Source organism: Netta rufina, assembly GCF_964035555.1.
Source record: "Netta rufina genome assembly, chromosome: 11".
In the NCBI taxonomy this organism is placed as follows: Eukaryota; Metazoa; Chordata; class Aves; order Anseriformes; family Anatidae; genus Netta; species Netta rufina.
This window is the reverse complement of record NC_140134.1, coordinates 22722430-22746848: the sequence shown is the minus strand read 5'-3', so window position 1 is coordinate 22746848 and position 24419 is coordinate 22722430. Positions and strand designations below refer to the sequence as shown.

Genomic DNA, 24419 nt, shown 5'->3' with positions numbered 1-24419 from the left:
GAGAAAGTTTTCTGGCTCTTAACCTGTACCATCTTTCAAATGACAGACAGAACTATCGAGCAAATTCTAGTTAGAACACATTTTTTCATGTTCCTTACTTTTCTGCTGCAACAGAAGTTACTTTCTGTGTCATACTAGCTAGATTGCCTAGGTCTTTGTGAGAACAAAGAAACTATGTTCACAATTCGTTTCTTGACTAATTACAAAATGGAAACTGAAACACTAGCATTATTTTTAAGTCTTGTAGGAGTCACTAACAGAAACATTACCTCACCTCTTTTTCTTCAATCTTGTTCTTTAAAACTTGCCTTTAGTCGCAACCTCAGTTTCAATAGTCATTAAAAATTCAAGTAAAAAAAATCAATTTATACAAAGGCATGAAAAGACATCTGTCAGGAAAGGAAACAAATAGGCAAACTGGTCTGTCTCATTCCTATTCTCCACATACAGCATATAGGATTGAATGTTTGCAAGAAAGATTTTGAGAATATTAACAATAAGACTTCACAGATTTGTTTTTAGTATTAGTTTTGTGGGTTTTTTTTCCTTTAATAGCAAATACATAGCATCTACTATCTTCTGATCATACTTTCATTTTGTATGAAGTAACACAGCATACTTTCACGCTTACTAAACATGAAGATGACATAAAAGCTACATACATGCTGGAGGCCAGGAATAAGTTCAACATTTTTTTCAACATATTAAGCAAAAAGTCAGAAAAAATAAGTTCAGTAGTAATCATTCCCCTCACCAAATATCCATTTATTTATTTATTTATTTATTTATTTTTAAATCACCAGCAATTTCAGTCCTTCTTCTTCTTACCTCTTTGCTTCCTCCAGATGACAAAGGTATTCATACGCTACGTTCTGGCGTCGTCTTTCATCCATTTCCTCTGCTGTTAATCTCTCATTATCCAAGACAGCTGCAAATAGTCAAAAACACATTGTCAGGTGGTTGAAGACTGAATGCAGCCAGACAGGCACACAAAAAAATCATATCCAACCCTTCCCCCAGGAACTCACCACATGTTTTATTTGATTCAGAAAAATGAGGGACCAAACACACCTGATCTTTGCAAGCAACAGAAGAGACCTTGTTTCCTTACCCTTCCTCCCTCATCACGTAAGTTTGATGTCTTCCCTCTGCCTGATTTCCCCATTTGATTCTGAGCCCACTTTCTCCCCATCTTCCACTGAGCAAAGTCTTCTCTTTTCTTTCTTTCTTCTAGCTTTGCCTTCCTCTTTCTCAAAGGCACATCAGTGACCACGCATCTCTCCACCTATCTTCTGTTTTAGTACTCAAAGATTAAAGAAGGCTAACAGCATATTTTCACGTCATATAATCTCTTCTATATTGTCATACTTCATCTCTAAAAAGATGGAAATGCTCATGGACCCTTATCTGGAGGTGAACCTTTCAGATCCACAACCTGCATATCATCTTTTGATCAAGCTGAGGACCTACCTACGGGCATATGCCTAAATCTTTCAGATTCTATACATTCAAAGCCTTCGTGATATAGCCTGTCCTTTCCACTCTTACAACTAAGTACCTCATCCATGCTCTCATGAGGAGAAAAAAAAAAAAGCACATTTTTTAGGTTTTACAGATCAACTTGACAAATAGGAAGTGTCTCATACCACAATTAATCAAAGACTAGCTTACACCTAAAATGCTTTAATAAAAACAAACAAAAACTGATGTGGTAGCAACCATAGCGTTTGGGACCAAGCAAGACCTTGGTTGAAACTGCAAAGCAATTTCTCTCAGAAACCTGTCCGAAGTACCTCAGAAGCACCTTCCTGCTTCCATCAACCCCTCCCAAAGCTATAAAAACCTGCCCCAAGCCACAGAGTAACACCTAATACCACGGGAAAGTTCTCCCTCCTCCCGATTCCCCCTGCTCCGTCCTTCCGACAATACACCGAGTGCGGCGCGCCCCGCCCCGTTCGCGGGACTCTACCTGCTGCTGCCCTCCCCGCCCGCCCCAGGCCTCGCCGCGGCACGGTCGGCACCGCGCGGTCCGACCGGCCGTCGCTTACGCCATCTCCCATCCGCCTCACAGCCTCTTCCTCATCTTTACTCATTCTTGACGTGACAGCTTGCACAAGCAAGCGTACATTTCGGAACCCTTGAGCTAAAGCCTCCCTCTCTACTGTGAGCGCGTGTCCAAGGAAGTGAAGGCGTTCAACCTAAACGCTTCCGATCGCGTTTCGGACGGTACGTCAGGCACCTTTACCGGAACGAACAGGAAGGCAGACGGAAGGGTCCGCCACCGCGGCGGCTCGCCGCGCCCCTTCCCTGCCAAGACTCCGCCGCCGCCGCGCCCCGTCCCGTCCCACCAGAGGCGCCCCCGCCCTGCCGTGCTCCCCTCCCCGCGGCGGACATCTTGGGCGAGGCGCGGGACTCGCCCGCGGGAGGCGCGGGCACCCCCCGCTCCCCGACGGCAGGAGACCGCCCCAGCGCCGCGCGCCCAGCACCTTCTCCCAGCGCTCTGTAGCGCCCGGGGAAGAGACGGCGGCGAGACCCTCGGCGCCCGCCCCGTGGGAGGCGCGGCGGGCCGCGCCCAGGGGCCCTCGCACCCCGCCGCTAGGGCCCGCCGGCCAGCAGCAGAACCGAGACCCCACGCTCTCCCCGCGCCTGCGGCGCCGCAGCCTCCGCTCTCAGCACCGGTCCCCGGGAAGGCACGGGCTGCGCAAGCCGGGCTGGGCGTCGCCGGGTAGGATGTTACTTGGCGGCCCCGCCGATTCCCGGACCCGAGCCTGGGAGCCCCGGTACTCACAGCCATAATGCGGCCGGGATATGGCCAGCCCGTCCACCTCCTCCGCCGCCATGGCGCTGCGCTGGACCAGGGCCGGCCGGGACCAGGGCGCGGCCGTTCCTCTTCCTGCCGCACCGGGTGTGGCGGGGGCGGAGCCACCGCACCGCGCTCGCTCCCTCTCTCCCCGCCCCGGCCGCCTCCGCCAGCCTCATCCGCTGCCGTGGCCGGGGTGAGAGCCTGCCCCGTCTCGGCCGCCGGCTCGCCCCTCCTGCCAGCCTTGTGGTTTCAGCCGGACTCAGCGACCGGCGCTGCCCAGTCCGCATCCTTCAGCCCTGCTGGGACTTCGGTCCGCCCACTCGCAGAGCACTGTGCTCCCGCGGGCCCCACCCTGCCTGCCTCGGGGTCCCCCTCACAGGGGACCAGACTTTGTCCCACTTGTAGCACCCTGAGATTTCCTGTCAGCCCCGCTGGCAACACTCAGCAAATCCCTGGCCTGCCAGCCCTGTTACATGGGATGCAGCCTAGGTCGAGCCAGCCAGCACTCCACAGCCACCAGGCCCAAAACTTCCAACCCTTACACACGCAGCACTGCCCTGCAAGCCCCAGTGGACAGATACACTGCAGCCAGATAAAAATCAGCCTTGACAGTTATCCCACCCCTCCCCCTTACATACACTCCGCCAGGCCAGGCTTACGTAGACTCTCTTGTGTATCTGTGTGTTTGATCTATTGCCTCTCCTGTTGCTTGTCCTTTTTTTTTTTTTTTTTTTTTTAAATGTTGAATATTTACTAGTCAGCCTTACAAACAGCATTACAGAGATACCTATTTTTTCCTTTTTTTTTTTTTTTGAAACTTTTTCAGTTTCAAAATTTCAGCTAGATTTTTTTTTTTAAATAGTACTTGGCCTTAATGCCTAGTCATTAGTTCTTCCCTGAGGAAATGAAGAGCTCCAAAATTCAGTCCCTTATTTAAACTACTATTATATGTTCTTTTGAAGGTGTTTATTTGTCACTTCCTTTACAAGATAGATGTCTATAAATGGTGCTGGGAGAAAAAAAAAAAAAAAAGATTTTTAGAAAACCTGAAGATTCTGAAGCTGCAATTCTATAGTCACTTCAAGACAACCTAGCTGCAGGCTATCACTGAAACAGAAGGTATCTCTAACCTCCTCTGTCCTCCTCCAAACAGTATAGTATATACAATTATTCCACCCGCCTGTGCAAAGTATTGTAAGGCCTTGCATTCCAAGAAAGACTGGGAAATAATAGCCTATTCAAACAGTTTTCCACTGAAGAATTTTTCAGACATATCCTAATTTTTAGCAAAATAAAGGCTGAAGAGGGAGTAGGATCTGCTCTATGTTCCATTTAGCACTAAGAATTCTAAGTCATCACTTACTCTCTTTGTAGTACACATGGAGCCAGCCCAGATCGCTGAAATAAAAATAACATCTAGTGCCACACCACATCTTAGCAGCCTTCATTCTGATGAATCTTCTCATCTTCATTAGTCATTTTTTCTTAACATTATTTTTTGCACCTCATGTGTTTACAGACATATGTGACCTTTCCCTTTAGACCACATTCATTCAAGATACGTTTAAATCTTATCCTCTATACCTGTACTGAGGTTTAGGTCCGTATTCGTTTTTGTTGTCTTCTCTAATTACCCAGTTTAGCTACATTCTCTGTTCTTACAGGCCCAGAATGCCCTGCATGAATCTGACAGAATTGCCTCAAATGACCCAGTGTATGTTTTAAACACACATGCATGTGTGTTATATACACACACACACTTAATGTGCACGTGCGTATATATACACATAAAATGCATGTATACAGCCGGGAGCTGCCTGGCACACAGCTCTAGATGCACACAGTCTGCAGGACTCCTCATGGAAGACTGAGAGCAAGCAACAGACAAGGAGGAACCCTAACCCTGCCCAGTCCTGCTATAGTCAGGACATGCAGCTAACACACAGCCACAGGCTGATGAAATAGCAGAGGAGCACTTACTCTTTGTAGGAAGGTGAGCAATCTCTCCATTCACAGAAACCATCATGAAAACCTCTCCTTTTCCCTGTGACAGTGCAACATGGGCAAGCTGGCAAGAACACTTCTTGAACTGCAAACACTGTGTACTTGTTTCCAAGCACCAGGTACAATTTCTTTCACTTGAAGCATCTGTAAGGTCCAGGGAAGCCCCACAGCTACCTAGAGGAAGGAAAACATGGGGCGATTCAAAATTTATTTTGTCTGTGGCACAGACATCCTCCCCTTCTTTTATTTTTTAACACCTTTTAATGTTGGTTTTTTTTTTTTTTTGCCTGTACTTGTTTTCATGTAGCCTACCTACAAAGGCACTTTGAGAACCAATAAAGTAATTTAAGTCTTAACCAGCCCACTATATTTAGTGGAGCTCAAACCCGTACCTCTCACCATCAAACAACAAATTCCAATGACAAAAAAGCTGCCATATCTCTATTTAAAATGCTTTCATAATTAATTCTAGCCTTACTTTTAGTATGACTCACTTCCAACAAATCACTAACTTTACCTTCCCAAAAATTAGCTTCCCCCCACCCACAACTGCAATAGGCAAACGTTCCCTCTGCAGAGGGAAATGTTACATCATTTCCTTCTGCCTTGTTCTCAAGAAAGACACCTGACAGTCGCACTTTTTGTGACAGAATGCTACTATAACCTTGATTTATGGGTATAGAAGACTATTATGGTCAGATTCAAGAGTTCCCTGTCAGATTAAATTAGTATGTATTTACATAAATAAAGGCACCATGTTATTAGCAATGTACAATATACCACTAAATTATATATTCGGCATTTACAGGCAAAGCATTCTAGGGTCAAATATTGAGCCATCACTCTCCACATATTTAACTATATATAATCTTACTATAACATGATTAGCTTTATAGTCAGTTAACAATCGTATTTCAATTTAGCGTTAATCATAAGCCGCCTGTTAGCACAGAACTTTGAGTCAGAAGCATGGGATTGAACCACAGCCTCTAACGAATACGGAAGGACTGTGACTGCTTTCAGCACCACAAGACTGAAGCTAACAGTGCTAACCCTCAAATACAGCTTCCTAAAAGCAGGAGTATCACGTAGTTTTCCTGGCACAACTGCACACTGTGACATTCATGTCAATGATGAACAATTGCCTAGCTAAACTCCAGTCTTTGTTCAGCCAATAGAAGCTTTGTCAATATAAAGAGAATGGTTTGATTGTATTGATACACAATAGAACAATACTGTTGGAGCTCCCAGTATACTGCAAATATAGCTATAGGAAAATAAATGCATACATGTCAGAGAGGGTATTAAGAGACAATTTTATTCAGATAGTTAGGCTACGTACTTGAACATTTTTCTTCCCTGTAGGAACATAACATGAGAACTTTCTCCTACAAAACAGAGCACACTACGACAAACTGATCACAAACCAAACACACTTGGACAGTAAAGTTATTTATCTGTTGCAAATAGTAAACATTATGCTTAACGCTACTTTCTACTGAATGAAGACATAATGAGTAAAAACGCACAGGAAGAAAAGCAATTCGGTTGTCCCTCAAGTTTCTTCTTCTCTAAGTTGAGGAAACCAAGTGACCTCAGCCGCTCCTCGCACATCTTCCTCTCCAGCCCCATCGCCACCTCTGTTGCCCACCTGCAGAGGCTAATATTTTTACGCCCTCCTTATGCTGTGACACCCACAACTGTACACAGTACTTGAGGTGAGACCAACATATAACAGGTAAGACCAAGGTCAAACTAACGTGGATAGAACAATGCCACACATCCTAAGAAAACAATAAAGAAACTTGACAAGAAATGCCAAAAACAAAGACGAGAAAACAACCTAGAAGGTTGCGAGCTTGCTGCTGTTCTGGAAGGGCCCTTCTGGACCAACACTTGCCACCACAACCACCCGAGTCACTCAGCCGTCCTCCTGCGGCCACGCCAGAGCGCCCCAGGAGCGGAGAGGAGGGCAGCGGACTAGCCCGGTCCGGCCAGCTGCTCCCGGGGACTCTTCCGGAAAGCCGGCGCGCTCGCCCATCCTCCCGTTACTTCCCGGGCCCGGCGGGGAGCCGCCCGCGGAGCGCGCCCTGCCACCGGGCCGCGCGAGGCCAGCGGCAACCTCCACAGCTCCCCGGGGCCGAGGCGCCGCCCGCGACCCCTCCGGCGGCCGCGGCGCAGACGCGCCCTTCCCGGCAGCCCTCGCGCCCCTCCCGGCAGCCCGCGCGGCGGCGCGCAGCGGGATGATCCACGAGCTGCTGCTGGCGCTGAGCGGGTACCCGGGGGCGGCCTTCACCTGGAGCAAGCGCGGCGGCCTGCAGGTACGGCGGGACCCGGCCGGCCCGCCCCCGCCCCCGCGCCCGCCCTCCCGCCCGCCCTCATCGCTGTCATTCCCCGCAGGTGTCCCAGGAACTGCCGTTCTTGCATCCCAGCGAGACGAGCGTCCTGAACCGGCTCTGCCGCCTCGGCACCGACTACATCCGCTTCGCCGAGTTCGTGGAGCAGTACACCGGGCACGTACAGCAGCAGGTGGGGCCCCCTGGCCGCGGTTTTCCCGGGGCGGGGCGGGGCGGGGCGGGGCGGGGCGGAGCAGAGCTGGGCGGGTGCCGCTGCGCCCGAACCGCGCCGGGCACGGATGCGCCGCGGCGCCGGCCGGCACTCGTCCCAGCGACCGTGCTGCCTCGAACGGGGCTCCGGGAGGCTCCGCGCGGTGAAAGTGAAGGAGGGTCCGCGACAACCCATGTGGAAAGGTGGACGGAATGTAAAAATCTCGGTCCTGGGGAAACATAACGCGCTAATTCGCGATCGCTGCAGATTCTCCAGGGTTTGTGGCGACCCTTGCGTGCATACACAGAAGAGCTAAATGAAACTCTGCTGTTTCTTCTCTGGGCGCTTTCTGGGGGGTTGAGGTGCATTTCAAGATGCTGCGATCATTGGATGCTGGTGTAAAGCTGCACAGAAATTCCATCACTCTTTAGACCTGCACTGAGGAGCTGATGTTGATTTTATTGTTTGCTTTTAGGACCATCATGTATCTCAGCAAAACCAGGGTGGATTACATGGGATTTATTTGCGAGCTTTCTGCACAGGTCTTGATTCAGTATTGCAGCCATATCGACAGGCACTACTTGACCTTGAACAAGAGGTAAAGGAGAGAAAGTTGGAACAAGAGGCTGTCCTGCTGCTGACAGATTGTGAAAACTTGTCATTTCTGCAATTAATGGGCTATGTGGTAGGAGTTAAAGAGGCGACAAGATAGTTTTCTTTCCCCTTTAGGAATGGTTTCCAAATTATTCCTGTGAGGTGCCATTATAAATGACTGTTCATTCTAATAAGTAGTCAGTCCCTTTTTATATACAGTTCAGTAGGTGCCTCAACAGCCTCAGAGCCCATTGCTGTCTCAGACTATTGTGACTTCTGTTTTCAGTTGTGAGGGTTCTGATTAAACCCTTGGTGGCTTTGTAGCTGTTACACCTTTGTACAGTCATTGTGCAGTGGTTTCATTAAAAGTTACAGCCTAAATGGGACATGACACAAAAAAGCCGGGGGGAGGAGGGGGGAAAGCTGTCGGAACTAAGGGTATGGAATATAGAATCAAACCTGCTTTTTAACTTATCTATAACTTATTTTAATTTTCATTAATTGCTTTGTTCTTACAGTTTTTGGCTGACCCGCATCTTTCCATCTCACATGTTAATTATTCCTTGGACCAGGTATGTCATGTTAATAAACATGTAGTATTCTTCGGTTACTCTTTCCGCTCTGTGATATGTCTAATGAGAACATGGGTGGGATAAACAAAGTTTATTCTTTCATGTCATGTCACTTCTCTTTAATGCCTCCAAATTTGTAGTCCCCTGATCATGTTTAGAGGATTACTTGCACTGTAACACATATCTTAGGTTTTTCACTTTTACCCTTGCATATTCCTTGCTGCTTGTGCTTAGTCTGAACTGCAGCTGGAATGCAGTAATTTAGTGCATCTTGATCCAGGCAAGGGAGTGTATTCTTTCCGGTGATTTTCAGGTCACAGAATGGTTTCCGATTTGTGGGGAAAGCATGATGATGGCTTGGTTAAATTACTGTAATCAGGTGCTGTCCGCACTTACCCAATCACAATTTCTCTCTCCCTTGCATAGCAAACTAATTCAACATTTTGTTCCTTGTTCTGCAGTTTCAGTTACTCTTCCCATCTGTAATGGTCGTGGTGGAACAGATCAAGACTCAGAAGGTACAGCAAAATTGTAGCTAGTCTCTCTTAACAAGTTTCTTCTTTAGCTGATAAAAGTATCTTCTGACCTCACACCACAATAGAATGCTAGGAAAGAATCTGGTTTCAGTAATGGGTGCCCCATTCCTAGTACTACTGTAAGTATTGAACGTTTCACAAATCCATTTAGACTCAATTTAACTCTCTTTTCTGTTTCATTATTAGTAAGATCTCTGACAGATATTCTAATCACAGCACATTTCAAAGTACAAGATGCTGCTAACTGGACTTTCTTCTTTTCTGAGCCTGTTTTCTCTCCCACCCTCACCAGAGTTTAATAAATAAAATAAAATAAAAGGTGGAGGCTAATGTTTTCAGAGTTACGAGATGCTTATTTTTTTTGTTAAGGGAATTTTTTGAGAAAAAACTTGGGTGTGCAGCCTCACACAGGCTCATAAAGGTCATCACCTCTTTTTTCACTATATAGAGTATGTTTCATCTCTTTCTGCCAGACTTGTGCAGAAAATGCTTTTTCTAAATGCTTTTTCTTTCTGCAGATTCATGGATGTCAGATATTGGAAACCGTCCACAAACATAGCTGTGGGGGGTTGCCTCCTGTTCGCAGTGCTCTTGAAAAGTATGTAGATGCAATAAAACTTCTTAAGTAGTAACTGGAGTTAGTGTCAGTGTGTTATCTTTCTTGTAAAAGCAGATAATACTTCTCAAAATAGGACTGCATGATCTAGAAATAGGAGTAGCATGCAAGGCAAATTGTCACAGTCCCCGTTACCTATCTAAAGCAGGTTAATGGCAGGAATTAAGGCTTTCTCCATACTTTCTATTTTTGGATATCTTACTGAGGTATCAGTGCTGAGGAAAGTTCAGATCCTATGTTTATTCTTCTTTTGAAATCTACGTGAAATGTTTTCGATGTAGCAGACCTATTACTCTTTTTTTCCATCCTTCAGGAAGATGTATTTCACTGGGTGGATGTTGCTATGTTTTTGTGTCTTTGGTGAGAAAGTCAGGCCATTGGCTCTTAAGGGATGATTCTTTTCAGTGTTCACGCTGAAATAGTAATAGAGTAGAAACAGCAGAACTGGGAAGCCACTGTATATTATATATATATACAGATACATATACAAATATAGATATATTTGCTGCTTTGTTTGTTTGGTTTTGTTTGTTTGTTTGTTTGTTTGTTTTTGAGTGATCAGTTCATCTTTCTCTGATTAAAAAAATTAAAAAAAAAAAATCTGTGTTAGATATTTAACTAACTGGACTTACCAGAATGAGGTACATTGAGGTTTTGATTAGTGCATGCAGAAACTCACTGTCCTATTTCTCTTGATCTCAGGATTCTGGCTGTGTGTCATGGAGTCATGTATAAGCAGCTATCTGCCTGGATGCTACATGGATTGCTACTAGACCAACATGAAGAGTTCTTTATCAAACAGGGTCCGTCTTCTGGAAATGTCCTTGGCCAACCTGAAGATGATGATGATGACCTAGGAATTGGGGGACTTACAGGAAAACAGCTACGAGAGCTGCAGGACTTGGTAAGGCTGCAAGTCATGGCTTGGCACCTTTGTTCCGTAGGTAACTAAAGAGGAAACGTATTGCCTTGTTTCAGTGCAAACTATGCTGGACTCGTCATTATTGCGACCTGGTGTACTGGGTCTGGCAGAGATGCAGTTCACTTTCCCCACAAAACAGCACTGATATTACACCGGTGTTTTGGCAGTTGCTAAACAGTGCTAGCACAGCATCAACACTCTCTCCAGCCCCCTCAAAGCCAGGAGGCTGGGGGTGGGCAAGAGGTGTGGGGAGGAGACATTGCCAGGGCAGATGACCTAAACTGACCAAAGGCATATTCCATACCATATGACTTCACACTTGGCAATAAAAGCTGTGGAAGGGGAAGGAGAAGGGGGGTAGGGGGAGTCTTGTTAGGAAAACATCTGTCCTCCTGAAAAACTGCGATGCATATTGAGGCCCTATTTTACAAAACATGGCCAAACATTGCTTGATGACGGGATGTTAAGAATAATTGTTTTCTCTTCGTTTCAGTGTAACCTTTTTTTTCTTTCTTTTTTATTTTTATTATTTTTTTATTCATTTATTTTTCTTTTCCCTCTTTTTTTCCCCTTAATTAAATTGTCCTTATCTCAACCTGTGTGCCTTTTTAATTCCTTCTTCCCCCCTCTTCCTATTAGGAGGGGAGTGAGAGAGCAGTGTGGTGGAATTCAGCTGCCCATCAGGGTGAAACCACCACAGCTGGTAGGATGGCAGATCAACAGAATATTGTCATACGTTGCAGCTAGGCATAAAGAAGAGAGACATACTGGTGGGCATAGCTGGATAATCTGGAGGCAGAAAGCCGTATTGATAGAATCTGTGTAGACGCTGGTGTCAAGTAATTTCAAGTGTGGTACTCACCCTGCTCGACTCTTTTCTGATTCGTTAGTCAACTCTTTGATTTTCTCAACCTGGACATAGATGATAGCATGAACAATTGCAGGGGAAAGAGTGTAAGAAGCTTTGGTGTAGTTCGTTTGCACCCTTTCTGGTGGTAGCTGGCTCAGGTACTTATTTTGCACAACCATTGGTGCAAATCAGAGTGGAAATGTTACTTAACAGGGTAATGCCATTGACACTACTGGGGAAAAAATTGCTAAGGAATAGTCAAGAGGCTGCTAACATGTCCAGGGTGCTAAGTTAAGCAAGGGGACAGCCTGCCAGAATACTGGTGAAATGCATTAACTCCTCATGTAGATGGCATACCATTAAATTGCTCTTGTGCAAAACAGATTTCCCAATGGAGTGATCTTCCACGCTTTATGCGTCTGAATATTTTTCACATCAGGTGCTAGTGAGGAACCACTCTGTAAATTCACATTCTCTAATTTACTGTGAGAAAACATTTAATGGGCATCAATGGTGTTAGTTTGTTGCATGTAACTCCAGCTGTGAATGCATAAAAGATTCATCCCCATTACAACCTGCCTTGCGTAATTATTAAGTGCCTTGTATAAACAGTCATTGCTGAGGAAAGACTATACACAGTCATAAACAAGGAAAAACTTCAGAAGACGACAGAGAATCAGCCATTTTGCTGTATTGGATGTATGATCTATGTGAAAATTAGTAAGTCTTCTAGATCCCTGGTGGCAAATGTAGGCACATCAAGAAGATAACAAGAAAGCCTAACTAAATCTCTTGTTCAGTATTATTGACTATTGATGTTGGCTGTTCTGCTGTCACATAGTAAAATAATAAACCCTTGGTGCTGATGGGATAGACCAATTCAAAATTCTTGGGTATCTCCTCATCTAAAAGTGTCAGAAGAATCTTAAGAATTGCCAAGCTGTTAACGTCCATATGCAAACTCATACTGAACTCTCCTGTTAAAATGAAGAATTCATTCCCAAAACAAACGTTCTCAAAAATTTGGTACAATAGTGTTTTTTGATTATGGTCTAACGAACCTAATTCTCCAATAACAAGAAAACCAGATGAAATAATCCGTATTGTTATGATTGCTTCTCTGAAAGAAAATATAGCATCACTACCTGGAGTTCTAATATTTACTTATACCTTCAGGAGGAAGTTAATAACATACTGTGTCTTTGAAAAACGTTTTGCAGGAAATAATTGAGAAAATTCATATACGTAAGCCTTCAGATCCTTAAGCTGTCTGTTCACTAGTGGAGGTATTTGTGTTTGTGCATCTGTACCACAAATGTTCTAGTTGTGCTAAAACATGGGAATAGGGATAAAGGAGGATTATTTTTGCTAATGCTAATTAGCATTGTTATGGCAGCGAAAAACTAATGTGATGCACTTGCAAGAATAATTCATTTTGCTGTTGTGGCATTATCCTTTGGGAGAGCCAATTTACTGCTGTTCAACAAAGGCTGCACTTCATTTTTCCCCACTACCCCCCTTTCTGATGAAAACATCTTCTGTAGAGAGATCTGCTAGTATGCCAGAAGTATCAAGAAGTTTACAGCCTTATTGAAATTAGGCAGACCAGATCTGCTACTTTTCTGGTTGCTTTTAATGTACTCTGTTTAATTTTCAAAAATTTTAAGCCTGTTTTTCTCAACCTTTTGTTTCTTTTGCCTCATGCTCTCACTTTTTTCCCTGGGGTCTCTGACAGCGCTTGATTGAGGAGGAGAACATGTTAGCTCCATCTCTAAAACAGTTTTCTCTGCGAGTGGAAATGCTGCCATCATACATTCCTGTGCGGGTTGCTGAGAAAATCTTGTTTGTAGGAGAATCTGTACAGATGTTTGAGAATCAAAATGTTAACCTGACCAGAAAAGGTGAGAAACCTCTTTCTTGTTTTCTTTGTTCACCTGTGAATGACTGACGAGTATCTTCCAAAATGTTTTATGAATGAATTCCTTAACAGTTGCTGATGATCAGCTGATACTCTTCAGAAAGTATGGATGTCTGTGCCAGGTCAGACCAGTGGTCTCAGCGTTCTGCTTCAAAGTGCTAGGGAAGGATGTAAGGAATGAATGAAAAAAAACACTCTCCAAACATCAGTTCCAAGTTCCCAGCAACAACTCACCATGTGCTTTACTCTGAGTAAATACAGATATCGTAAATGTCATGTTGCTTTTTCAGTTTGTATCCCTGTCCCTGAAGGGTGCAAACAGGCACAGGAGCACATCTGGCTCTGAGTATGTATGTTGCAGGATGTGTCAAAGACTCGTAGAATCATTAGCGTTGGAAAAGATTCTATGACTCTCTGATCGGCCAGAGGGTAGGAAGGCCCTGCACAGGGACCTGGACAGGCAGGATCGATGGGCAGAGGCCAATGGGATGAGTCTCAACACGGCGAAGTGCCAGATCCTGCAGTTTGGTCACAACAACCCCATGTAGCACTACAGGCTTGGGGCAAAGTGGCTGGAAAGCTGTGCAGAGGAAAAGGATTTGGGGACATTGGTCAAGCTCACCGGAACATGAGTCAGTAGTGTGCCCAGGTGGCCAAGAAAGCCAATGGCATCCTGACTTGTATCAGGAATAGTGCAGCCAGCAGGGCCAGGGAGGTGGAAGGGGTCTGCAATTTTCCAAATGGTATTCCTTAGTATTGTCCGAAACACTTTTCTTACTTGCACAGGCTCCATCCTAAAAAACCAGGAGGACACTTTTGCAGCGGAACTACACCGACTCAAGCAGCAACCACTCTTTAGTTTGGTGGACTTTGAATCTGTGGTTGACTGGATACGGAGCACTGTTGCTGAGGTAAGGATCCCAGGAAGGATAACTATACAGTCTGGGAAGCTTTAGAGTTTTGTGAATGTCCAGAGGAAGGGAAGAACTTTACAATTAGTGATTAAACAGGAGCGTGGAGGCTGCAGGTAGCTTTCAGGTTCCTATGGGACTCAGAGTGTTGTGTTACTCCAAATTCTAATGATAAAAGGACACTAACAAGTACCAGTCATTTGCATGGAGAAAAGCAGGGAATTTGTACGTAACGGTTGTTTAACTCATGAAGACTTTTCATGCCATGCTTTTGATGTAACAGTTGGCCTTTTACTTAGACAAATGCTTTGCATTGGTGCTTTTTTTTTTAATTTGGAAAAATACCAAAAACTGGAGAAAGTGGGGAGCTTAGAAAAGTGAGAATATAACTAGGATGGGAATGAATTCATAAGACTTCACTTATTTTTTGACCTGAGGCTTCATGTTTTTTGCTGGTATGCATCAGCAGTGTTCTAATTAGTAGCATGGGTTGACTTCACAGTGTGTTCTTGTATTTTATATGGGTGCTTTTTTGTGTGAATCTAAAGTATTTTAAGACAGCTACTGATCTTAGTTAATGGGTTTAGATAAATCTGAGAAGTGGTTACTTGTGTTTTGTTTGTTTCTTCGCTAGCATCTTTGGAAACTGATGGTGGAGGAATCTGATTTACTAGGACAACTGAAGGTAATACCAATTCTAGCTTGTTCTTGCTAAAGCAGCTTAAAATTAGTGCTGTAGGTTTGTTGTTGTTGTTGTTGCTTTTTTATGGCTATTCCCCCAGTAAATTCTTTACCGTCTTAGGTTCTGCATTTTTTTATTTTAGGTAAAGCTATTTTCATTTTCCAGATCTCAAGAATGAGTGCAGTGATAGAACTTGGTCAGACAGAGTTAGAGGGTTTTGTGGTTTGCCTCTTGAAGCAAGGCCTTGTAAACCTTTTGGGCAGTGGATGAATTTCAGAGCTCTCCAGCTGTTTTGAAATGGCAGAAGTTGTCTAGTAATAAATGTTATCAGTTAGGACACCTAGTATTTGTTAGGTTTTTGATATGCTTATATACAAAAACTTATCTCCACAGATTATAAAAGACTTTTATCTTTTGGGAAGAGGTGAGCTGTTTCAGGCTTTCATTGACACTGCACAGCACATGTTAAAAACACCACCTACGGCTGTAACTGAACATGGTGAGTGCTGCTTATTCACGTACAAACTGTACTCTCTATGGTATAGCAGGAAGATGGTTAGCTATGTCCAATACAGAAGAGCTCCCCATCTTATCTTCTAAATGTCTTCATTAGCTTTGAAAGAGCAGCACTTTTGAATTAAATTGTCCCACAGAGAGAGTAAAGAAAACATCTTTTAGAAACTTTCAGATGGCAGGTTTCTCTCCATATCTGTGAGTGGAACTAAATGAAAAGGGTATAAATAGTGCATCGCTGTTGTCTTTTATGTCCCTGCATAAATAATGAATGAGTGCAAAATTAACACTAGCTGCAATGTCATGAGTATTTGGTATCTGTGCTCTCTCTCTGTCAGATGTCAATGTTGCATTTCAGCAGTCTGCTCATAAAGTACTGTTAGATGACGACAACCTTCTCCCTCTGCTTCACTTGACCATTGAGTATCATGGAAAGGAGCATAAAGGTACCTACTTGCATGTTCAGTAATGAGTAAAGAAGAAACATGATGATCGTGTTTTCAAGCCTATTAATTACCCTTCTTTGGAGTTAAAAAAAAAAAAATAAAAATTAAATCTGTTCCCTTCACAGCCCTCCGTGATGGCCTAGCTTGCTTTTGCTCTTCTCATTCTGTTCTCTCCCCTTTTTGTCCTTCTGTGGGCTGCCTTGATGGAGAGGAAGACTTAATTCAGTACCATATTTGTTTTCAGATACTCCTCAGGCTCGTGAAGGGCCTACCCGAGAGTTATCTCCACGTGAAGCCCCTGCATCTGGCTGGGCAGCTCTGGGTCTTTCTTACAAAGTTCAGTGGCCGCTGCACATTCTCTTTACTCCTGCTGTTTTGGAGAAGTAAGTACTAGGTGTGGTCTTTGTCTATGTCTGTAGGCTCCCTGATCTCAGACACTCATTTTTTCCCCCTTCTCCTGAGAGAAAGGTAGATCTATAACACTGTAGCTTGCTCCCTGAAACTTAAAATTATTCTTTCCACTTAGTCATATTGAAGGTACAGTTGTTGCTAGTGACAGTAAGATCCTGGCAGATCTGTCAACAAAATAGATCTGTCAAACTTTGACAGCTTTTCTCTGCTTATGGTTTAATTACTTTTTAGGTTAATAACCAATACAAATAGAAAGCTGTTACTCTGCAACGGGCCATTTCCTGATCTACCCTATTGGCAAACAATCGCATCCCATTTCTTTTTCCAATCTTGCACTGTTATCTTCTCCAGTACCTGTACCCAAGGAAGAGTTCCCTCTTCAACAACTTTGTATTTTTTGAATGTAGGTACAATGTTGTGTTCAAATACCTGCTAAGCGTGCGACGGGTCCAGGCTGAGCTACAACACTGCTGGGCTCTCCAGATGCAACGCAAACACCTGAAATCTAACAGAACTGATGCCATCAAGTGGCGTCTGAGGGACCACATGGCTTTCCTTGTGGACAATCTTCAGTATTATCTGCAGGTCAGGATTATACAGAATATTAAACCCATATCAGTTAATCAGAAACTGGCAGAAACTCATGGTGGGAGCACTGAAGTCCTAAGCTAAAACTTATGAGTTCCCAGATTCAGTGCTACAATTACAGTTGTTTTTTTTTGGTTGTTTGAATCAGTAGAGTTTTCGAGTGTTAATGGAAATGCAAATGTTACGGCTCTCAAGTGCTACTAAGCATTTGTGAGAGGCCCCACTCATCCCTGAAGTTGCATCATTAAGGTACCATCCTATCTTCTTCCCTTGCCCTGTTAACTGAGTTCTAATTTCAGTTTATTTTTATCTAAGAATTGAAAGAAGCTGTACTCTTGACCTTTTGAAGTTAAAAAGAGATGTTTCAAATCTAAACACTAGTTAGTAGCAGCATAATTTTGTGAGAATCAATTTAATAGCAACAACAGCTGAATTGAGGGGGCTCGACTTTCTAGATTCTACACTAACCTGGCTGAGCTGTTGCACTGCAGCCTTTGCCCTGAGCCTCCAGATAGCATCTCCCAGTGTTCCAATTCAGAAATGAAGATAAATACCTTTGTTTACGCATTAGCTGTACATTTTTTCACTAGTTAATCTTAAAGAAAGTGACCAATTTCTTTTCTACTTTGGTAATACTTAAGCATCTATTCCCCCTCCCTTATATTATTGTACTATTGTGGTATATAGGTCTCCATTCTGGGGGCAGAGAGAAGGTGATGCTCAGCCTCTTAATCTAGGAGTAGCAATAGGGAGAGTAAGTTTCTTAAATAAAACTTGTAGCTGGTCTGAGGTACTCCTTATTCCTCATAAAGGAAGATACTAATGAGATTTTTTTACATATCCATCAGGTGGATGTACTGGAATCTCAGTTCTCACAGCTTCTCCAACAGATAAATGCCACACGAGATTTTGAGAGTATTAGACTGGCTCATGATCATTTCTTAAGCAATCTGTTGGCTCAGTCTTTCATCCTCCTAAAGCCTGTAAGTAGATCTTCACTTCTTTTCTATGAGTTCTCCAATTGCCCCAGGAAGTAGCTTTGCAAACAGATCAGACAAACAGTCTCCTCAAAAAACAGATCAGTGGTAATCTCCTGCAGAGTACAGACTGCAATTCTAAGAATAAAGCAGGTATAAACTAGAAGAGATAAGTTAATTAAGATCACTTAAGTTACAGTTGGTGGGAGTGGTGAACAATTTGCCTTAACTTGAAAAACAAAAAATGTTGCTGTGTTTTTCTCATGGGCAATGGCATTGAAGAGGTACCAATCAGCATAGTGCTGGGAGCTGTACTCCTGAGGGACTCATAGAGAAATGCATTAGCTAGGGAAAAAAATCCCGTCTCAAACTTTAGGAGGATAAAATATTTGAGATGTTCCACAGTGGACTTCAAGAATGGTCTTGTATTGTTACTCTACTCAAAAGTATATTAAAATGTTGCTTCTGTTTTTATTAAATACGTAGCCTCACAGAAAACATCTAGAAAGATGGTTGGTGCCAATGAGACTCCGTGATATCCTGGGTCTTGTCTCTTTCATTATTTTGCTCAGTGTTTGAGGTGGTAACATACTACATTTTCCAGTCTGGAACTTACAAATATTCCAGTAGTCATGCATGTGAGGTGTTTAGGCTTTTTCTTAACATTCTTGAATGCAAATTACCTTGCCCAATTGACATAAGACATTCCGAGTTTAGCGAACAGTAGAACTAAGCCCTTGAACTATATCTCTTGCTGTTCTTTAGTCTTATTCTCAACCTTGAAGCTGCAGTGGTGGCCTGCTGGTTGGATAGGATAGCCAATGATCAACTTCTGGGCCTATGTTGATGGCTGGTAGACTAATGCCAATGACTGTTTCCCCAGTGACGTCTGCAAAATGTGGTTGTTTTGGGGGGGTACAGGACAAGGGGAGAAGATGTAGTGCATTGTGCAAGTCTTATTTCATTCAGGAAAAAGGCCTTAAAATGCTACAGCTGCTTTATCATCTTCCTTACTGATTGTTTAAAAACACGGTATTAGTAACATCTTAAGTTATGAACGCTGCAACTTCTTAGATACTAAAAATGTTCTCTGGGGCTGAGCTGCATTTAACTGCTGTCTTGTACTTCTTTTTCCATGCAGGTTTTCCACTGCTTAAATGAAATTCTAGATCTTTGTCATAGTTTTTGTTCTCTGGTGAGTCAGAATCTGGGCCCATTAGATGAGCGGGGAGCTGCACAACTCAGTATTCTGGTGAAGGTGAATCTATATTTATATGTACGTGTTTGTCTCCCGTGCAAACATCTGGCAAATAGTCATCTTGGCTTTAAACTTACTTTTGTTCTACAGCCGTTAAGCTGAGATGAGACTTTCTGAATGAGTGCAACAACTTTAATTAATCAATAACTCCTGGGTAGAAAAACTACATATGCACAGAAGGGAAGAATGTGGGCAGTTATGCAGAAATCACTCTATTGAGTAGAAAGGAGGTGTACATCAGATTGTACCTTTCTCCCTCCTTTTGGATACCCAACACCTAATAATTCTTGTGGCTGACAACTTACCTTATAGTGGACTGCAAGCATCAGTTCTTCTGCAGTGATTCTCTTCTTCAGGCTGTTAAATGTTTAGGCAGGACAAAGAGCCTTCCTCAGCATGCCTTGAAATGACTTCCTGTAATTTGTAGGGATTCAGTCGTCAGTCATCGCTGCTCTTCAAGATTCTCTCTAGTGTTCGAAACCACCAGATAAACTCTGACCTAGCTCAACTGCTACTACGCTTGGATTATAACAAATACTACACCCAGGCCGGAGGAACCTTGGGCAGGTAGGAGTATTTTCAGGAGTGCTCACAGCATTATTATGAGACACCTGAAACACAAAGTGATCTAAATGATCATTAAGATATTTTTATCAGTTAAGCTATAATTATTAGAAACAAAACATTGCTAATACCCATGACAGAAAAGTAACAGAGCCAGAACGATTTAACTTACAGTTTCCATGTGCTTTTTTCGCCCTGCAGAATTTTACCTGCTATTTAATGTTGGCTGAAAAATGGTGATGTGGGTTGTTGGTAGAGGGAGCTCCTTTCAATGTAGCTAATACAGTATCCTTCTCTTGCAGTTTTGGAGTTTGAACACCAAGACCTTTTCTTCAGACTGTGACCAACAGCATGACAAGCAGTGATGCCTCTGGTGCTCTTGGAATTTTTTCCTTGTAGTTGGTACTTGCCTGATGAGCCACTGTTTAAGTGGCACTTCCTGCCAATTCTGTACAATTGCCTATTGAGTGCAGAAAGCTTATTCTTTTACTCTGAACTAGTAGAACCATGCTTTCTGCAGCTCAGCATCTACTCATAAATGCTTCTAGGGAGGCAGTCTGTGCTTCTTCTGAAAGTGGAGAAAAAACAAGAATTATGATGTCAGAATTGCAATATCTTAACTGGAGCTGGGCTATGATCCGTTGCAAGCTGGAATAGGGAGGAAGTAGTCTGTTCTCAACTATGACTGAAGTTTTGTCTGTCTTCAGAACTTTCACTTGTGCAATAAACTGACTTACAGGAGACAGTGTCTGCTAATCAAATACATACTTCTCTGTACACGAAACAACTGCAATAGCAATTTGAGGTAAATTGGGAGGATTGAAGGAATGGATTTTACTAATTTCCCTCAACCCTCAGCTGAGTGAGGCACATAAATCCAAATAAAACAGGAGATCCAGTAGCTACCACAAGAGATTGAACATTTATTTCATGATAAAAGTTCAGCAGATAAAACTATATACAGTAATCCATGCACACTGTCCAATTACACAAACATTTAAAATCTGATTAAAACAAGTCTGCACAACAATGGAACAGGAGGGCAATGCTTCAGTTTAGTCGGGGACATAGTCATGTTTATATTTCGGATGCTTGTTGTAGCCTACTCTCTCCCCAGAAATAAGGCTCTGGATCACCCACTCCTGCGAGACAACAGGCAGATGTAATGCTTCTGCACACTTCAAGACAACAGCTGGGCAGGAAAAATCAGTCACCACCACATCATAAACACCCAAAGCAATATCTGCACAGGAGGAAAGAGGCATCGGTCAGGTTAAATAAAAGAAAAAGGATCTTTTAGCAGCAGATCAGTGTGTTTCACTACTATGGATTTCTCTACCACCCAATCTCTCTCATTCCTAGCCCATGAATTCTCTTTGTTAGAAGACATGCTCTCTAGCAACTCTGACCTTGCAGGTACATTTGCTCTAGTCCAGATAGAAATTAACAGAAAACTAGTAGCCAAGATTACTGACAGGAGTAGATAACTACAAGTCCTGACTGGAGGCTGCATTTACTAGGGCCTACATCCTGTATGGAGAAAAGACAGTTGGGTATGTACACAGGAATTCAGAAGGATATGGAAACTCAATTTTAGTGGCCTGGAGAAGGCCCAGGAGCGACTCTTGACTAAGTTTCCCCTTTTAATATAAGCTGGAGGCTGATGGTTTGTATCCTGAATCGCTGCAGCATATCTTTTCACTGGAAGGTAGATCTTCTAGATGCAAGCTTCTACATCACATTCAAGCAGCGAGCTAGTGTCAGCATTTTGCCTTCTTTTATAGACATCATTGCAAGCCATCATAAAGGTTTTAAAACCATACTAGAGACCACAGTGGCAAAGAATTCCCAACTACTAGGCCTGAGAAAGCTGATGAATACCTTTGTTGTGAGCATTTGAATAATGCTGTCTAACAGATGTTGCTCCCCCTGTCATAAGGATTTCAGACCACAGATCCAGGAAGTTCTGCTGCTGGTCTGATACCAGGAGAACCTTCAGGTTATGAAATGGATTTTCTCGTGGGTGCCTGTGGAAGAAAGGGAATTGCAGATTGCTACAAATACCTGATAATCTGAGCTTTTATTTGAAGACCGTTATCTACTTCCCCTTGTCACCTTACTGGTTCCCATATTAGTTCTTTGAGTATCTTGTATACAGTGACCTGCCCTCTTACCACCACCCCAAAACACCTGGAACAATTCTCTATTTATAGGTAATAAAAACAGAGCTAGACCACACTGGCAATGTGCATGGCAGCCTAAATTCAGAGTTAGGCTAGCCTACTCCTTGATCCTGAATCACCTTTCCTGTGCATGTCCAAAACATCTCCACTTTGACAGGGCTGAGCAAGATGATATCAGTCTCCTGCCCAAAAGCCTACGGGGATTTGAAAACTGCTTTTGTCTGTTCCTCACCTTACCTGAGAAGTTTGACCTGACATCTGTTCTCTTCGAACAGACCTTCCGGATTAAATTCCACAGAAAATACAGAACCTGACTTCAAAATGTGCCAGCTCTCCTTTGTCCATTTCTGAGCAATTAGAGAGGTCAGCCAAGTGTGTGGGAAATCTTGCCCGATTCTTCCTTAAGAGGAGACTGAAATCTTTCTTCCCAGGAGACTTTTTTGTGTATATGGCAGCCACCTTGGCATTAGAGGTAAATCTAAGGAAAGAGGTGGAAATGCTGTTTCTATCTGGAAGGGAAAACAGGGGGAGCAGTACTAGGGACACCTTCAGAACCTGCAGTATTCAAGAGCCTCCCAAGCATAACGCTTCTCTCTCCTTACTTAAATCCTCAGCCTGTGCACTCAGATCACGGTTATTACTTATGGCACTTACCATTCTAGCAGTTTTTGCTCCTGGAGGCTATAACCAGCTGGCAAAAGGTAATTCCGGTAATTTTGAAGCTGGTTAGCATGACAGCTATCATGGACCCAGATATGAGACACACAAGGGATTCCTCTGGCAAGGCACAGCAAGTATTTCCGAGTTCGACAGTGCTGGTCCGCAATTAAAAGACACTGATACGCTGCATTACACTTCAGGTGAGATAAAAAAGACATGTAAACTGGAGACAAAGTGCTTAGAAAAAAAAAAATCTGTTGAAGTTATCTTGCTGCTAAACACTAAGGAAGAAAACAATCAAAACTCTGCTTTCACAGCTATATTATGAGAAAAGCGAATTAGATAAACAGATTCTGAGATCAGAAGTACCTATAATAACCACCTATTCAAAGCTATGGCTATGCAGTACAGGCAAAAACTACCTGGTAAAATTTGTATAACTGCCTGCCGCTTCAGATAAAGGAGGAAATTCATCATTTAAATTGTTACTCTAAGTCAGTAGAGAAGACTACATCTTCAGGCAAAATGCTCCAAGAACAGTTTACCTTTTTTATTAAAAATCTGAACCTTATTTTCTGACTTGAGAAAAAGTATGTGTATAATAAAAAAAAAAAAAAAAAAAAACCTACCATCTGCCTCAAAGTCTGCACAATGTCGTTCTGGCTTTGTCTGCTATTTTATGTTCTCTACATAAAACTACAGGAAAAGACTTGTTCTGGAAGCCATCATTACTTGTAATTTCATCATCACTACATCATACAAAGCTTCGATACAGGTGTGCCCACATTATTCATGCCTACATGTTTCACATATTATCTAATCTGACCCATGTGCATACCAGATCCCTCTTCACAAAGAGGTTTGCTGCCTCCACAGGGCTTCAGGGATGCTACTACGAAGTGTCTGAGCATAATACAACCTTCAGACTATTACCCTCTCCTTTTTCAAGTGGGTACCAAAAACATAGCAACAGGAAGTCTAAGGTCTATCAGGAGGGACTTCAGGGTGCTGGGGAGAAAACTAAAGGACTCAGGAGCACAGATCATGTTTTCCTCAATCTTCCCATAATAACAGGGAAAGATTGGAAAAGAAAGTAAGTCCAGGTCATCAATGCTTGGCTCCAAGACTGGTGCCTCTGCAAGAATTTTGGGATTTATAATCACGGAAGAGTCTTCAAGAACAGAGGTTTGCTGGGGCCTGATGAGACCCACCTGTCTTGTTGAGGGAAATGTTTCTTGGCCCATAGCCTAGTGAGACGGATTGAGAGGGCTTTGAACTAGGATCAGTGCAGGAGGCGAATACCATTAGGAGCACTGAGGTTAAGCCAATGGATGGTGCAGCACTGTCTCCTGGTGGCAAGGCTAACAGGAGCATCTATGCTGCTCCAGGGAGCACTGTGGGTTCAGGAGCACATCTGATACACTTGTATACCAATGCAAGCAGTATGAAGAACAAACGGGACAAGCTGGAAGCTTCTGTCCTGTCCCAGAGCTATAATATATCTGGTATTAGTGAGATTTGGCAGGACAAGACCCACAGCTGGAGTGCTGGGATGGAGGGCTATCAGAAGTTCAAGAAGGATATGCAGGACAGGTGAGGTGGAGGTGTTCTGCTGTATGTCAGGGAGAGATGAGACTATATGGCCATTGCCGTTGGGGATGATGCCATAGAGAGCCTCTGAATGAGGATTAAGGAGACAGATATCAAAGACACCGTTGTGGGTGTCTACTATCGACCACCTACCCAGGACAATGGCACAGATGAACTACTCTATAGGCAATTTGGGGAAATTTCTGGATCAGTTACCCTCATCCTTATGGGACACTCCAATTTCCTAGGCATAAACTGGCTATATCATACCACC

The 24419-nt window shown here is 43.4% G+C and overlaps 3 protein-coding genes across 6 annotated transcripts in view; 1 reads left to right on the top strand and 2 right to left on the bottom strand.

Moving 5' to 3' along the window:
* The window catches only part of IQGAP1 (IQ motif containing GTPase activating protein 1), a 61378-nt gene extending 56539 nt beyond the window's left edge, over positions 1-4839 (bottom strand). Inside the window, exons 1-2 of one of the 2 annotated variants that reach the window (XM_084293301.1) lie at positions 4784-4839; positions 829-928 (exon numbers count right to left, since the gene is read on the bottom strand). In XM_084293301.1, coding sequence (XP_084149427.1) covers positions 829-928; positions 4784-4829 — 146 coding nt within the window. In that variant the 5' untranslated portion in view covers positions 4830-4839. Of the gene's footprint in view, positions 1-828; positions 929-2788; positions 2883-4783 lie in introns of those variants that run through there. The other variant, XM_084293300.1, reaches the window with a different exon arrangement.
* A 2188-nt stretch (positions 4840-7027) lies between these two features.
* On the top strand, positions 7028-20522 carry TUBGCP4 (tubulin gamma complex component 4). The gene is made up of 18 exons (XM_084293711.1): positions 7028-7128; positions 7208-7336; positions 7830-7952; positions 8467-8520; positions 8982-9038; positions 9575-9654; positions 10375-10576; positions 13180-13345; positions 14149-14273; positions 14908-14958; positions 15349-15454; positions 15807-15914; positions 16159-16297; positions 16733-16910; positions 17762-17896; positions 19032-19148; positions 19576-19715; positions 20015-20522. The coding sequence occupies exons 1-18, from the start codon at positions 7051-7053 to the stop codon at positions 20025-20027; spliced, it is 2001 nt and encodes a 666-aa protein (XP_084149837.1). The 5' UTR covers positions 7028-7050; the 3' UTR covers positions 20028-20522.
* A 143-nt stretch (positions 20523-20665) lies between these two features.
* Positions 20666-24419, bottom strand: part of TP53BP1 (tumor protein p53 binding protein 1) — a 40176-nt gene continuing 36422 nt past the window's right edge. For all 3 annotated transcript variants that reach the window (XM_084293166.1, XM_084293167.1, XM_084293168.1), the window contains exons 24-26: positions 22550-22749; positions 21594-21739; positions 20666-20955 (exon numbers count right to left, since the gene is read on the bottom strand). In XM_084293166.1, coding sequence (XP_084149292.1) covers positions 20768-20955; positions 21594-21739; positions 22550-22749 — 534 coding nt within the window. In that variant the 3' untranslated portion in view covers positions 20666-20767. The remainder of the gene's footprint in view (positions 20956-21593; positions 21740-22549; positions 22750-24419) is intronic.

What these genes read in the sequence shown, in the direction of transcription:
- TUBGCP4 (XM_084293711.1), top strand. Translation starts at nt 7,051, where the DNA reads ATGATCCACGAGCTGCTGCTGGCGCTGAGCGGGTACCCGGGGGCGGCC. An exon ending in CTTTCATCCTCCTAAAGCCT is followed by an intron (nt 17,897 to 19,031) that starts GTAAGTAGATCT and finishes TTTTCCATGCAG; the next exon opens with GTTTTCCACTGCTTAAATGA. An exon ending in AACTCAGTATTCTGGTGAAG is followed by an intron (nt 19,149 to 19,575) that starts GTGAATCTATAT and finishes TGTAATTTGTAG; the next exon opens with GGATTCAGTCGTCAGTCATC.